The sequence below is a fragment of the Papio anubis genome, chromosome 8, assembly GCF_008728515.1.
Source record: "Papio anubis isolate 15944 chromosome 8, Panubis1.0, whole genome shotgun sequence".
In the NCBI taxonomy this organism is placed as follows: domain Eukaryota; kingdom Metazoa; phylum Chordata; class Mammalia; order Primates; family Cercopithecidae; genus Papio; species Papio anubis.
This window is the reverse complement of record NC_044983.1, coordinates 11127328-11143157: the sequence shown is the minus strand read 5'-3', so window position 1 is coordinate 11143157 and position 15830 is coordinate 11127328. Positions and strand designations below refer to the sequence as shown.

The following is a 15830-nucleotide window of genomic DNA, read 5'->3' as shown; positions in this document are numbered from 1 at the left end:
GCCTCCCAAAGTGCTGGGATTACAAGTGTGAGCCACCATGCCCAGGCTGTTACATACAATATTTTTAAAGGGAAGAACCTGTCTTGCAGGAAGAAACTTGCATTTTTGTAAGTAATTGTTACTTCTCTCACTATGGCATTTGAATGTAGAAATCTCATTTTTTAAAATTTTTTTATAAGTTTTTTTTTTTTTTTTTTTTGAGATAGAGTCTCACTGTATTGTCCAGGCTGGTTTTGAAGTCCTGGGCCCAAGCAATCCTCCCACCTCAGCCTCCTGAGTAGCTGGGAATACAGGAAGGAACTCTTTTTCCTTTTTACATTTTTTGTAGAGATGAAGCCTCGCAATTATTGCCCAGACTGGTCTTGAACTCCTGGCCTCCAATGATACTCCTACCTAGACCTCCCAGAATGCTGGGATTACAGGCGTGAACCACTTCACTTGGCCTCAGAAAGCTCATTTTTAAGGAGAGGTGGTTACTTCTCTGTCTGTTTCCTCATGTGTTTATCTCAGAGATATTAGTAATCCACATTTTAGGATCAATATGAGGTGTAAATGAACTCATATGCACTAGTGCTTAGACAGGGCCTTATGCATATTAAGCACTCAGTAAAGTGACGCGTTGATAGAACTGTTGAGAGGCAAATGGGAAGACTGCATGGAGGAGGTGGCATTTGGTTGGGATCTTGAAAGATGAGTGAAATTTCATCTTGAGCATTTCAGGCCAGAGAATTCACTGAAGTACAGTGTGTGTGGAGATGAGCACCAAATTTACTTTGGCTAAAATGCTCGGCTTCAGGGAGCTGAACAATTAGGTTGGCCAAGTGGAGAGCCTTGAAAACCTTGTCGGGGTGTTTAGACCTTTTTCTTTTTTTTTTTTTTTTTTAAATATATAGGGTCTTGCCCTGTTGCTCACGTTGGAATGCAGTAGTGTGGTCACGGCTCACTGCAGCCTCGACCTCCTGGGCTCAAGTGGTCCTTCCACCTCAACCCCTCAAGTAGCTGGGACGACAGGCGTGCGCCACCATGCCTGGCTAATTTTTGTATTTTATGTAGAGATGGGGTCTCCCTATGTTGTTCAGGCTTGTCTTGAACTCCTGGGTGCAACACAGTCCACCCAACTCTGCCTCCCAAAGTGCTAAGACTACAGGCGTGAGCCACTGCACAGAGCCAGGACCTGATTCTTTAGGCATGCAGCTCCAGCGAAGTTTGCGAAGGAGAGAGAAGATTAATGCTGTAACTCAGAAAGTTTGACGAGTCAGGATTGGTGGACAGATTCTCTTCAGAGAGGGGAGTCTACAGACCCAGAGTTTTATTAAGAGTTAGGAGATTAGAGCAAAAGTAATGGCATGAATCGGGGAATGAAACTCTGTGACTCGCATGTGGATATAGGTTCATTTCACATTAAATAAAACAAAAATAACTGATTTTTTAAAATGAGTACGTACATTGGATTGTTAGTACTTTCTCTTGACCCATGAATTGGAAAGTGTAGGAGTGAGGTCAACAAGTATTCCATTTTCTAAAAAATATGTGACAACTTTTTACAGTTTTCTAATTCTGATTTCTACAAAAACAGTGGGTTAGAGTCTCATTGAAATGCAGCCTCAGTTTTCATGAGTGGACTTTTTGTGTTGGTAAAATAGTCATATGCTTGTCTATTTCCCATGGTTTCACAGCAAAGGAAAGACAAATTCTCATTTTTTTAGGGTGAAGACAAGAAAGGATAAGATGACTAGATCTCTGCCATTTGGGGAGTACTGCTTTTTAGCCGTTGTATAAACTGTTAATTAAATTATCTGCTGAAGAAGCAAACGTTCGCCTGTTTACATTCTTTCCAACTAAGTGGCCCTAAGAGTGACTATTTTGACACAGCTTTTCTGATCAATTTATGACCATTTGGAGTCATTTTATTTCTTAGACAGGGCCAGTAGAAAATAAGAGAGATAGCCAGGCACAGTGGCTCATGCCTTTTATCTCAGCTACTTGGGAGGCTGACATGGGAGGATCATTTGAGCCCAGAAGGTCGAGGCTGCAGTGAGCAGTGATTGCACCACTGCACTTTAGACTACTGAGCAAGACTCTGTCTCAAAAAAAAGGCCAGGTGCGGTGGCTCACGCCTGTAATCCCAGCACTTTGGGAGGCCGAGGCAGGCAGATCACGACGTCAGAAGATCGAGAGCATCCTGGCTAACACGGTGAAACCTCGTCTCTACTAAAAATACAAAAAATTAGCCAGGCGTGGTGGCGGGCGCCTGTAGTCCCAGCTACTCGGGAGGCTGAGGCAGGAGAATGGCGTGAACCCGGGAGGCAGAGCTTGCAGTGAGCTGAGATTGCACCACTGCACTCCAGCCTGGCAACAGAGGGGACTCTTCTCAAAAAAAAAAAAAAGAAGACAGGAATATGCATTTTTGTGTTCCTCAAATCACATAGGAGCTTAAATAAATACTTTGTAAAGTTAGATTGTTTAAAAAACTAATATCTTACATCTTCCATGCCTCTTGGCATGAAACTATTTTTCTAAGTAAAGCAGGCTCATGCTTTGGCAGTATTGGCTAGTGAATTGGTATCTAATTAAGGCTTTTGTATGTGTGCTGACCTAGTGCTGTGTCTCTCTCGTCAAAAAAGGGCGGACATTGAGAATTTTTGGTTACTCACCACTTATTAAGTTAAATATTAAGAAAGCAAGCACATTTACTTTTTAACAATCTATTGTTCAATGTCTAACAATCTGTTCAGTGAAAATAACCTCTAAGTAGCCAAATGAAATGTGTTTTTAAAATAGTTTTAAAGACAAACAGCGTTTTTTCTTTCCATATCTATCTTTTGTAGGAGGGGGCGGGCACACAGATAGGGCAAAAGTAATGTCTTCATTCTTTTTTTTTTTTCTTTTGGTTACAGAGTCTTACTCTGTTGCCCAGGCTGGAGTGTAGTGGTACCATTGAGGCTCACTGCAGCCTCAGCCTTCCAAGCTCAAGCAATCTTCCCACCTCAGCCTCCAGAGTAGCTGGGACTACGGGAGGGTGCCACCACTCCTGACTAATTTTTGTAATTTTTTTCTTTGGTAGAGACAGAGTTTCGCCATGTTGCCCAGGCTGGTCTTGAACTTCTGGGCTCAAATGATCCTCCCACCTCAGCCTTTCAAATGCAGGGATTATAGGCGTGAGCCACCACACCCAGTCTAATTTCCTTATTTTTTAAAATAAAATGTTGAGCTTGTATATGTTTTTCCAGCAATATCGTTTTCTGGGAAGTGTTTATTTTATAATTTTATTTAAAACATCTTTATTTCCTTACTGAGACAAAATGTGGATATACACATATGAAAAAAGGTAAGCTCAAATGATTCACTTTGGACAATTCTACACTTCTATTCAGTGCAGACATTGAAGTTCTTCCACAATGATGTCACTCCATCGTTCGCTCCCAATTCAATCCTAAGTCTTGGGTTGAATAATGCTACTTTCACTGCTACACTGAAAAGATTAATGAAGTTCACTTTGCCATGCTATTTATTTCCAGGCTACTGCCATAATTGTTTTTAGTTTGGGTATTAAGGAACTCATCAGAAGATGGCAGGTTTTGTTGTTTTTTTTTTTTTCTCTTTCCTGTGCTCAGTGAGTAAATTCCCACTTGCTTTAATGAATTTGGATTTTCTTAATTACCTTTCTTCAAAGGCCAAGGAACTCATGAAGTAATAGGTGAAAAAGTGCTTTGGAAACATAAAGTTACTGGACAAAAATAAGATGTGTACACTTCTAATATGAACTATTAGTCTCCCACTTGGTTAAGAGAGATGCTTAATGAAGATTTGAATGTGGCATTAATTATGCAATGCTGAGAGCTTTGTAAATGAGTGAATAGACTTGTGTAACTGAGTACTCTTATGGCCTGAGGAAGGTGGGAGGAAGAGTTGAAAGGAATATTCTTTGTACAAGCAGAGACGCCAACTAATGTTCCCAGGACCTCCTCAGTGAGTCAGTTTTAACAGGATTGTAAATATGTGCTCCAATGAGTTTTAACACAGTGTGTCAGTTGCTCTTGGCCTTTCTGTTTATCGATACTATCTACAAGATGTTAAACCACAGGGAGGTAGAAGCTTTATTAGCCATTTCTGCCTGCCAAGATTGTGGGATTTACTGACTTCGTACCCTCCATGTTCCTTGACAGCCTGGGCCTCTCCTACTGGATTAATACCCGTTGAGTACCTGAGCACTCGACAGTGAGACAACACAAGGTCAGGGGCTTTTGAAACACCCAACCCCTGGGTGTCAGAAAGCCTGTGACTGTACTCAGATACATTTTATTTTAGCGTGTTGGTGGAGGTACTTTGCGGCCTTTTGTTGAAGTGAAAAGTAGTACAATAGGCTGGCCAGGCTTAAAATGAGTTATTTAATCTCTCTTCAACTTTCTCATGATGCCTTATTTTCATAACCATTTGTAATCAGAGCACTTCAGAAGCAGCACAAACTGAGTAACTTGCTCCCAGGACCCCATTTTTGTTTTTCGTAAAGGGAAAATACATCCCCATGTACGTGTGAAAAAATCGGAAAAGACGCATACAAAATGTAAACCATTTGAATTAAACGTGTATGTCTGTCTGCTTCTCCGTATTTTCTACGGTAGGCGTGTTTTGCTTGTATCATAAAATCAAAGCTTATTCAGGGAAAATAAGCATGCTGAGGCACACACGGCTAATTTTGTTTTTCTTCTAATTCTGTTCTAGAAATTGAAGCCAAGGAAGCTTGTGACTGGCTACGGGCAACTGGTTTCCCCCAGTATGCACAACTTTATGAAGGTAAGCTGGGAATGCTATTTTTTAACAGTTGGCGTAATTATAATCCCTTATTCGCGAATATTGCTGATCTGTGACTTATTTTCAGCAGTTTTACAGTTTAAATGTTTTATTAAAAAAAAAAAATGTAGTAAGCATGCAAGACCCCCACCACTGAAAACAAAAGCTAGCACCTTGATGATAACAGGCCCATGCCACTCCCCGTCTGCCGCCTGCCACTCCCCCGTCTGCCACCTGCCACTTCCTGCCTAAAGTAATCAGCATCCTGAAGACTATCATTTTCTTCCTTTCTTTTTATATAATTCTATTGCATTTCCTGAAAAGTACATTTTTACAAAGTTATTTTTACCTTTATAAAGAGGGTACTGTGCTGTATGTAATCTCGTGGGGTTTTTATTTTTCACTTAATATTGTATTGTTAAGATTCTTCTGTACGGTATGGCCTGTTACTCATTTGCTTTGGCTGCTGTGTAATACACCATTGTGTATTACACAAGAAACCACAGTTTATTCATATCCACACTCTGGTTGGCGGGTATTTTGACTTTTTCTGTTTTGCTTTTATAAGCTGTGCTGTTGTGAACATTCTTGCATCTATCTTTTGTGGTACATGCATAATAATTCGTCTCACTTCTATCCCTAGGAACAGAATTACTAGGTAATGAAGAATATGTATGTTCAATTTTACAATGCAAGTTTTTCGAAAGTGCGTGTACCAATTTTCACTCTTACCAATCTATGTATCCATATTTTCTCAACACTTGACATTGTCAGACTTTAACTTTTGCCAACCAAATGGATATAAAATGATATACAGATTCTGACTGCCATTTCCCTAATCCTTAATGGTAAGAAGCATTTATTCGTGTCACTTGGCCACACTTGTTGGCTCACATTATGCTTCTCTGAGTGATTTATAAGAGCTCTTTTTATTCTAAATGCTGATCTTTCACTGGTCATGTGTTGCAGATACCTTTCCCAGCATTTGTAATTAGGCATCTCACTTTTCTCTAGGTTGTCTTTTAATGAAGATTATGTTTTCTGTGGCATTCAGTTTTTCAATTGAGAAAAATGGTTAAAAAAACAGAAGTAGGATCTGGGCTGAGTTCTTACCAGCTCATTTTCTTAGCAGTGTCCTGGGGATTTCTTGGACACTGAGATCATTCTCTCAGCTTCTGTGTACCGTGGGGAGTGCCCACGCTCCATGCATGTCAAGATAAATAGGCTGTTCCTTTATTTATTTGTTTGTTTTGAGACAGAGTCTTGCTCTGTCGCTCTGGCTGGAGTGCAGTGGTGCGATCTTGGCTCACTGCAACCTCTGCCTCCTGGGTTCAAGCCATTCACCTGCCTCAACCACCTGAGTAGCTGGGATTGCAGGTGTGTGCCACCATGCCCGGCTAATTTTTGTGTTTTTAGTAGAGCCAGGGTTTTACCATCTTGGCCCAGCTGGTCTTGAACTCCTGACCTCAGGTGATCCACTCACCTTGGCCTCCCAAAGTGCTGGGATTACAGACATGAGCTACTACACCTGGCCTAGGCTGTTCATTTAAATGGGAGTTTCATTATTCTCTATATGAAGTCAGTTTAAAATAATTACAGCTATGAACTAATGCATTCCATTTTATGGGTAACTTTCAAACAAAGATTGGGTGAAGAGTAAAGTGATTCCCAAGTTAGAATACCTGGTCTTCCTTATGTAGCCTAGATTGATTGTACGATATTTTTTTCCAAGAAGATGGATTCTGAATTGTTTTATTATTAGACTGTGTAAAATATCTTACTGTTTCTTCATTCCAGAGAATATTTCCAACCAATTTCTTCCGATTAACTTGCATACTTATTTTGGTGGAGTTGCTTGTCTTTCCTTTAGAGAGAAGTTTTAACCTGTTAACATTTAAAAGGGCTTTGGGGGAAGGGGGACCAGCATTCTATTGGATTTTCAGTTCATAGCTCTGCTGGATATAAGGAAAGATAACTGCATTGGCAGTGACACCAAAGCAGCTGTCCTTTTGTTCTCCTGTTTAGAAATTAAGTTTTCTTCAATTACACTCATTTTTTGCATTGATTTGCTGCCAGGTAGCACTTTCTTGTGATATATATGTTTGCTAAGAGCCAATTCCAGTCCCTGTGTCACTTCTTTCCTAATCCTAAAGCACAGGGTGCATTTGCACAGGTTGCATTTGGGGTTCCCTCATGTTCCCAAGTCTTTTGAAGCATAAGCCTACTTTTGGGGTATGCTGTGTATTGTTCTGGGCCATCGCCTACCCGTTTTTCCTGCCACTGTGTGCTGGGTGAGTACATACACCATACATGCCATACCAACCCACACATGTTCCCCTGTTTAGCTTGATTTGGGTACTTGGCAATTTATACTTCCTGCTTTTCAACCCACAGTGGAAGTTGAGTTCAGAGAACGTCTTCTGTACATCAGTAAACTATCATCTTTTAAAAGCGAGTCCAGGCAAATAAAAGAAAATTACTGATTTAATTCTTTCACTCCTCACTTGCGTTTAATACCTACCAGATTTTTGAAAAATTGTTAATTTGCATTAGAAAAGGAATCTGAAATATGGCTCTGGGTATACTAACTTAGAAATTCCTAAAATAATATAGTTACTTTCTCACATATAGGTAAGAGGCATGTGAAAATTTCAATTTACATTTATAGATCTGATGTTATACTGTGTAAATATTAAAAAGTATTCCTTAATATCAGCTCTGTTAGTTCATCTTGGTGTGTATTCACAGTGAAATACAGGCCAGGAATGGTGGCTCATGCCTATCATCCCAGCACTTTGGGAGGCTGAGGTGGGAGGATCGCTTGAGGCCAGGAGTTCAAGGCCAACCTGGCCAACATAGTGAGACTGCATCTCTATTTAAAAAATTTAGAAACAAACAAACAAAAAAAGCAAAATACAGTGTCACAACCTTCAAACAGTGTTACAACCTGTCTTGCTTCATTTACTAATGCTCTAGTTTGCATTGACTATAAGTTTTTCTTTTTCCATTATAATGGTTCCACTAATCATTTGTCTAAGACAGACTTGGTCTATAAATTAGTGAAGAAATGTAATTCTGTGATACTAAATTTTATATATTCATAAATCTTTGGACTATAACCACTTCCTTGGTCTGCCTATATTATCATTTAGGGAACAATGTCAGTAATCCAACTCCAGCCTTCAGAAAAGAAAAAGGATAGACTATAAGTTTATACTCATTCTGATATATTATCTCTAGAAAATAGATTACTAAGAATAAGGAATTCCATATCATTCCATAAAACCAGTGATCATAAGAAATAATAAAAACATAGTGAACAGTTATGTGCCCACAAGAGCTGGAACAGGACTAATTACCTGTATCTCCAAAACTACTGACAGCCATGTTTATTCCACTATGTGGCATTAGCCATTTTGAAGGCCAAAGGGATGTTTTATTTTTTATTTATTTTTTTCAGACAGGGTCTCACTCTGTCATCCAGGCTGAAGTGCAATGGTGTAGTGAGAGTTCACTGCAGCCTCAAACTCTGGGGCTCAGGTGATCTTCCACCTCAGCATCCCATGTAGCTGAGACCACAGGTGCGTGCCACTATGCCCAATAAAATTTTTTTAAATTTTTTTTTGTAGAGACAGTGTCTCGCCATGCTGCCCAGGCTGGTCTCACACTCCTGAGCTCAAATGATCTTCTCTCCTTGGCCTCCCAAAGTGCTGGGATTAGAGATGCGAGCCGCAGTGCCCAGCCAAAGAGAATTTTTTAGCTTGTGGTGATTCTAGTTTCCTGCTGTGATGACTGATTTCACCCAGGTCTGGTCCAAAGAGTTGCCCCACACTGAGACACTCCTCCTCCTGGTACTGTAGTAGCATTCTACTGAGGAGGCCCATGATTTGCCCTCATAGCTGGAACTCCAAGAGGGTGATAACTTGCCTTTATCCAGTGGCAATTTTAGAGCTGTTGTAAATTTCCACAGTGGCTACCTCCACTCTGCTTTTCTTGGGTATATTTACTTACCAAGCGATCTTTTTAGGCAGTCCAGAGAAAGGAATTCCTCCATTGAGTTGACTGTTTTCTCCCTCTGTGGTTTGCAGTTCTGATACAGCTTCTTCATTGTCTTGAGAGAACTGAATGAACTCTTCTACAGATTAAAGGATTTGAGATTCTGTTGTTCGATAGCAACTTTAAAGCTAGCCCTTTCTTTTTCGGGGAGTTATATCAGTTCCTACAAGGCCATATTGCAGTGCTAATATTTGTTTTTAAAAAAGCATATCTTGAATTCTCCTTGGCTCTTGATGCCATGTGAGTGGATTACATTCCATTTCCTACCACTTTTCATTGTTCTCTAGGTCTTTCTGTGGCTCAATTTTTCTTCCATGACCTTTTCCCTGATCACACGTGAGCAAAGATGCACACACATACACACGGCCCAGCCACATTAAAAGGCAGCATTCTTCTGACAGTCATTGTGGCTTAAATTATCATTTATACTGGAGGCTTATTGCCCGCTGCTTTGTTTAAAGGTATAACAATGTCCTGAGCCACTTCTCCTTGACCAGAAGCAATATTTTTTGAGTTTCTACCACTTTAAAGCTGAAGCTCCTTTAGGACAGTGACGCAGGATTGGCTCGAATTGCCTTATTGTCCCATAGACCTTGATGGGGAATGAGGCGTCCTACAGGAGGTGCTCAGTACATTGCTGAAGAGTTTCTTCCCCGCTTTGGTAAACTGGGCTATTTGGCAAATTGGGTTATAGGTGCTCAACGAATACATTTGTTTATTTTTCTTATAGATTTCCTGTTCCCCATCGATATTTCCTTGGTCAAGAGGGAGCATGATTTTTTGGACAGAGATGCCATTGAGGCTCTATGCAGGTAAATGGACACGTTTTGAGTGTTTTCCTTTTTTATTTTTTAAGAACACAGTACTTATCACTAAGATAGGCTTTGCTTGCTTTTGTCCTTGCTAATTGTGTTAGGTCTTTATTGGCAAACCATATGGCGATCGGAGACCTTTTAATTAAAAATTAAATAAAATATTGTTATTTAGTATTGCCATTAAAATAGCACACTGTCCTAGGAAGTACTCAAATAATAGCATTCCATATTTGATATGATATAATTGGTGTAACAAGTAACAACTCTAAGGTAGTTAGGAAACTTGGATTAAGGTTTCCTAAAAGGGTATGATGGAAATTTAGCATGTTCAGAGGAATAAATGGAGGGTGGCGTATAAAGACAGGAGCAGCGCTTGCATTCCAGGGAAGCTCCTCTCAATGTCTTCAGTTTTCCCTCATATAAAATAATGATAGGATGAAATAAGGCTATAAAATAACTCAGCACGGTCTTTAACATATAGGCAACAGGCAGTTAAATGATGTGAAATTGAATGAAACTGTCAGAAATTCTTGATGCTTGTGCTTTTGGGTCTTCAAGCTAAGAGGCAGCTTATAGGTTTTAGTGAGGTGGAGGTAATAAAACCTGTAGCAGACAACGATGGGACGCTGATAATCCTTTCAAGCTCTTCATGACATTTTTCATCCTTTCTAATTTTTCTCAAAAGCTAAAATCCCTTAAAAGCTGAATTCTGGGGGAAAAAAATTATACACAGACAAAATTCACATAGGTTGATGTGATTATGAAACTAAATAAGTATTATTTTAATTTCAGGGTTTTTCTGTTTTTGTTTTTGTTTCTGTTTTGTTTGTTTGTTTGTTTGTTTGTTTTTGAGAAGGAGTTTCGTTCTTGTTGCCCAGGCTGGAGTGCAATGGCGTGGTCTTGGCTCACTGCAACCTCCACCTCCCGGGTCCAAGTAAATCTCCTGCCTCAGCCTCCCGAGTAGCTGGGATTATAGGTGCCCACCATCACGCCCAGCTAATTTTTTGTATTTTTAGTAGAGGCTGGGTTTCACCATGTTGGCCAGGATGGTCTCAAACTCCTAACCTCAGGTGATCCACCTGCCTCGGCCTCCCAAAGTCCAGGGATTATAGGCATGAGCCACTGCGCCCAGCCTATTTGTGTGTGTGTGTGTGTTTTGTTTTGTTTTGTTTTGTTTTGTTTGTTTTAAAGAGAAGGTCTCACTCTGTCGCCCAGGCTGGAGTGCAGTGGCACAATCATGGTTCACGGCAGCCTTGGCCTCCCAGCTACAGGTGATCCTCCCACTTCAGCCTCTGGAATAGCTGGGACTACAGGTACACACCACCATACCCAGCTAATTTTTGTATTTTTTGTAGAGGTGCGGTCTTGCCATGTTGCTCAAGCTGGTCTTGAACTCCTGGGCTCAAGCAATCACCCATCTCGGCCTCCCAAAGTGCTGGGATTAAAGGAGTGAGCTACCACACCCCATCTCAGTATTTTTTTTTTTTCAATTTGGAAAAACATCACGAAGGTAGAATGACGTCCAGTATTTCTTTCCTCTTTGTAGGCAAAGAAAGCAGTGGTAGTTCTATTTTCTGCCTTTCTCGTATAATACAGTGTTATTTGAAGCAACCAAAGTAAGCAGTGGTTTGGGGCAGATAGATGGAATATGTAGAATAGTATATGGACTAGACTAATTCTCATGGCTTAAGAGAGGAAAAAACAAAGAGTCCTCTTAAAAAGTGACAGAAATACTATCACTTTTCTAGTCCAATTAAATGACTGATAGAAATGTACAGGGTATGTACCCATTTTCTGAAAGAAAGCTAATTCTAAGAACTTCACTATGGAGTATAATATCATAACTATGTCATCGGGAATGAAAAAAATGTCACAGATGCAGTTTCGGGAGGGGAAGGAGTCCGCATCTGGAATATGAACTACAGACATTTTTTTAATGTTTTCATGCTTAGCTGTGGAGCAGAATTAATCTGTTTTCAATCCATCACTGGTGATCATGCATATGCATGAGGTCACTTCTGAGATGCATCTTAGGAAATATTTAAGCATTACGTCATTTCACACATTTTAAGCCAGTTAGAGAGTGGGTGCTCTGGACAGCAGCAATAGCTTAGGAATTCTTGGATCGTAAAAATATCACTGCAGCATTTCAGGCCAAAGGGTCATGATTAAATTCTTGAATGCTTTTTCAGAATATCAGTTTGTGAAATGTTGTTTTCCATTTCTGGGAGAAAAAGCGTCCTCTGTACTTTGCAATTTACACTGGCTCTGAGTACCTTTTGGGAAGCCACCTTTCTTTGGAGCAAATGAATCTGTGCTGCTAGATCTTTGGCAAAAAGAAAAGCCTAGAAGAAGCAGACTCTGCCAAATATGCTAGTTGGACTTCAGTTTTCTCTCTTGCGTAGAATAACACCTCATAGGAAATGCAGTGATAGATGTCAGAGCGCTTTAAAACTTAAATTATCAGGCCCATATTTGAGTAAGTGCAGAAAGGCCTAGGGTTGGATTTTCTTTTTTCAAAAAGGAAATTCTTCAGAACACAGTAACAGTCATCAACTGGTTTGTAATGGAAAACCCCAGGGCTGTTGTCCACAAGTTCACATAAATGGACTTTTCATGAAAATGATGCCCCTTTTGAGAGGCCTAAACAAATGTTCAGAAGAAAAGGGACCTCTATCAGGGGTATTTCAAGCACCTTCCTTTATTTTATTTATTTTTTTTATTTTTTTGAGATGGAGTCTCGCTCTATCGCCCAGGCTGGAGTACAGTGGCGCAATCTCGACTCACTGCAACCTCCGCCTCCCAGGTTCAAGCAGTTCTCTGCCTCGCCCCTGGAGTAGCTGGGATTACAGGCACCCGCCACCACGCCCGGCTAATTTTTTGTATTTTTTTAGTAGAGATGGAGTTTCACCATATTGGTCGGCTGGTCTTGAACTCCTGATCCACCTGCCTTGGCCTCCCACAGTGCTGGGATTACAGGCTTGAGCCACTGCGCCCAGCCAGCACCTTTCTTTAAAACACATTACAAGTTCTGAGCTATCAGCTGCATAGTATAGTTGAGATACTTGTTGTACTGATCATGTGATAGATAGTCACTTCATTTGCTAGACCTGCCTCTTCCAAATACCTTTGGCCTACGGAATTCAAGGGCTAGCAAAATAACGAAGCTACAGTATTATTTGAAATGTTGCCCTGTGATTTGGAAGTTCTCTCTAGACTGACAGACTTTTTATAGACTTTTGTCTTTGCCTTGTTGATATTTTTAGAACAGTTGATTTTAAATACATGGGGTAATATGGTTGCAGAAAATCAGCTTAAACATTTTATAAAATCTTTCCCACCTACCTCCTCCTCTTGTACTGGACCATATTTTATGCAGGGATCTTATAAGCGGTCTCATATATACTCTAGCATTATTCTCAGTTTAGAGTGTTCATGTACCTGTGACATTTACAGATCTTACGGCTCCTTTGGTCAAGAAGTAAGTAGGGGCTTCTTTTTCTACTCAGGGCAAGAAGACGTGTAGACTTAATGGGTTTTATGAGAACAATGACATTGTCTTAAATATAAAGTTTGGCAATAACCAAAAGTTACAAGTGTGGGACTATAGGTTTTTTGGATTTAGACCGCTAACCAGCATTTTTACATTCACACTGCAAGGGGTTCATGTATCTGCCCTTGGAGATACATGAGAGAAGTGGCTTGGAGAAGTGGCTTTGGCCTGATCTTGCTAGCTTTACTATATAATGCAATTCCAGTGGTAAGGCCAAGATTATGAGAGCTATACTCAATAGTAATCCTGGAGGAGTGATTGACTTTGTCTTGAAGCATGTGCAGGTAGTATTGTGAACTGTGATTCACTACCAGGATACCTCCTGTGAAATGTTCCTTCTATTGCTTGCCTTTCTAAAGCTTCTGAAAACTATCCCAAATGGCTATTTTCCTTGGGAATTAAAATTGACTCCTTCTATAAACACAGCAAAGAATTACGTGTATTTAAAGGGACAGTTGTATAATGAAAAATAGATTTCCACACTGTCCTCTGCAGTGTGCACTTTGTGGTACAGCAGCCCGTCAGATGCCTGAGCCATGCACAGCAGCCCACCTTAGAGCAGATTCTAACTTTGTCACAGTTTCTGGTCTGTTAAAAGGGAAGCATGTAGCCGGGCACAGTGGCTCACGCTTGTAATCCCAGCAATTTGGGAGGCCAAGATGGGAGGATCACTTGAGCCTCCAGGAGTTGGAGACCATCCTGGGCAACATGGCAAGACCCCATTTCTATAAAAAATAAAAAAAATTAAGCAGGCATGATGGCGCATACCTGTAGTCCCAGCTACTTGGGAGGCTGAGGTGGGAGGATCCTGTGAGCCCAGGAGGTCCAGGCTCCAATGAGCCGTGATAGCACCATTGCATTCCAACCTGAGAGACTCTGTCTCAGGAAAAAAAAAAAAGAAAGAAAGAAAAGGAAAGGCTGGGAGTAGCATGTAATTTTTTTTAAAGCAATTGCACAGATTCCAAGAAAATATCTTTAAGAATTGTAACCACTTTTGTGAGAGTATTACTTGGAAAATGGTTTCTTTCCCCCTTCTCCCTCTTCTCTTCTTTGTTTTTGGCCTGTTTTTACTTTGAATACAATGGGGCCCAGGTCCCCACCTGCTGTGCTTTTATCTGGGTTCCTGCAGCTCCATGCAGAGAAGCTCTTGAACCTTTGATAGGCCAGCCTTGTGCCCCTCCCTCTTCAGAGCAGGGTACAAGTTGCCCAGGAGATAAGAGAGACACATTCCTGTGGAGCCCAGCCTGGGCAGGTTCTTAGGGGGATGGGAAAGGCCCAGGTTTCCGGACAGATGGGTTATGAAACCAGCATTTCAGCCACTGTGTGAGGAATCCCTTAGGATATAAGTTGCTTTCATTTATTACTACCATTAATATTGATGTTAGAAAGGAACACAAATGGCCGGGCACGGTGCCTCATGCCTGTCATCCTAGCACTTTGGGAGGCCAAGGTGAGTGCATTGCCCGAGCTCAGGAGATCGAGACCAGCCGGGCAACATGGCAAACCCTCACTTCTACTAAAAATACAAAAATTAGCTGGGCGTGGTGGTGGGCGCCTGTAGTCCCAGCTGCTCGGGAGGCTGAGGCACGAGAATTGCTTGAACCTGGCAGGTAGAGGTTGCAGTGAGCCAAGATCGCACCACTGCACTCCAGCCTAGGCAATAGAGCAAGACTCTGTCTCAAAAAAAAAAAAAGAAAGAAAGAAAGAAAGAAAGAGAGAGAGAAAGAAAGAAAGAAAGAAAAAGAAAGGAACACAGAAGTTACTGGGTTTGAGAGTCACCATGTTTTAATCGTGTGGACTTAGACAAGATCTGTGACCTCCCCAAGCCCCATTTCCTCATTTGTAAAGTGAAGGTTAGTCATAATATGTGTACCATAGGTTTGTTGGGAAGAGAAAGTAATACATAAGAAGTGCCTAGCATAGTGCCTGGCCCGTAGTAGGCCTCGTTTGTGTAGCTGGAACTATGATTTGATATCAGTACTGTCCCTGTAAGCAAATAAGGTCCCAGCACAGTACGTTCTTTAGGGGTCCTCCGGGACAAATGAAAATCACAGAAACCCTAGAGTATAACTCTGGGCTTTAGGTCTGTAATGCCATTAGATTGGTGCTACCAACATAAAAAGATAATGTTGACCTTTAGAGAACTGGCCTCCTGGGTCTTTTTCGTTCGACTAAAATCTTGAGTTTGTGAAGCTAAACCTCTCCCCAGCCCCATAGGCCTCTGTGACTAGTAAATTCGGTTATAAACACCATTCAACCATTAAAGCCCAAATGAAGTCAAGTGACTATTTGATTACAGGTTTGATTAATGGAACCCAGACCTAAGACTAACTGTAACCATTCCGGATTCTTTAAATCTTGAAAACATTTGAGAATTAAAACATTGTGGGTGTAAGTCATTTAAGTAATTGATACCCCCAATAGAGGGACCTTATATCCACTCATTTTAAAGTATGCAGACTTTTTCTTAGTTATTTGTTTTCTTTTCCTCCCCATCAACACAGAATTCTTCTGAACATAGGCACTCTGTGCTATCTTTGTTTATTCTATAAACAGGCTACCACATAAGCTATGAAGTCAAAATTGGGCTTATCAGGCAGGGAAAAATACTTTCT

The 15830-nt window shown here is 40.8% G+C and overlaps 1 protein-coding gene across 1 annotated transcript in view; it reads left to right on the top strand.

Annotated features, from left to right (window-relative positions):
* DLC1 (DLC1 Rho GTPase activating protein) overlaps nucleotides 1-15830 on the top strand; it is a 424170-nt gene that overhangs the window by 386638 nt on the left and 21702 nt on the right. Inside the window, 2 exon segments of the mRNA XM_031669361.1 lie at nucleotides 4723-4794; nucleotides 9578-9659. Of these exon segments, the coding sequence (XP_031525221.1) occupies nucleotides 4723-4794; nucleotides 9578-9659 (154 nt within the window).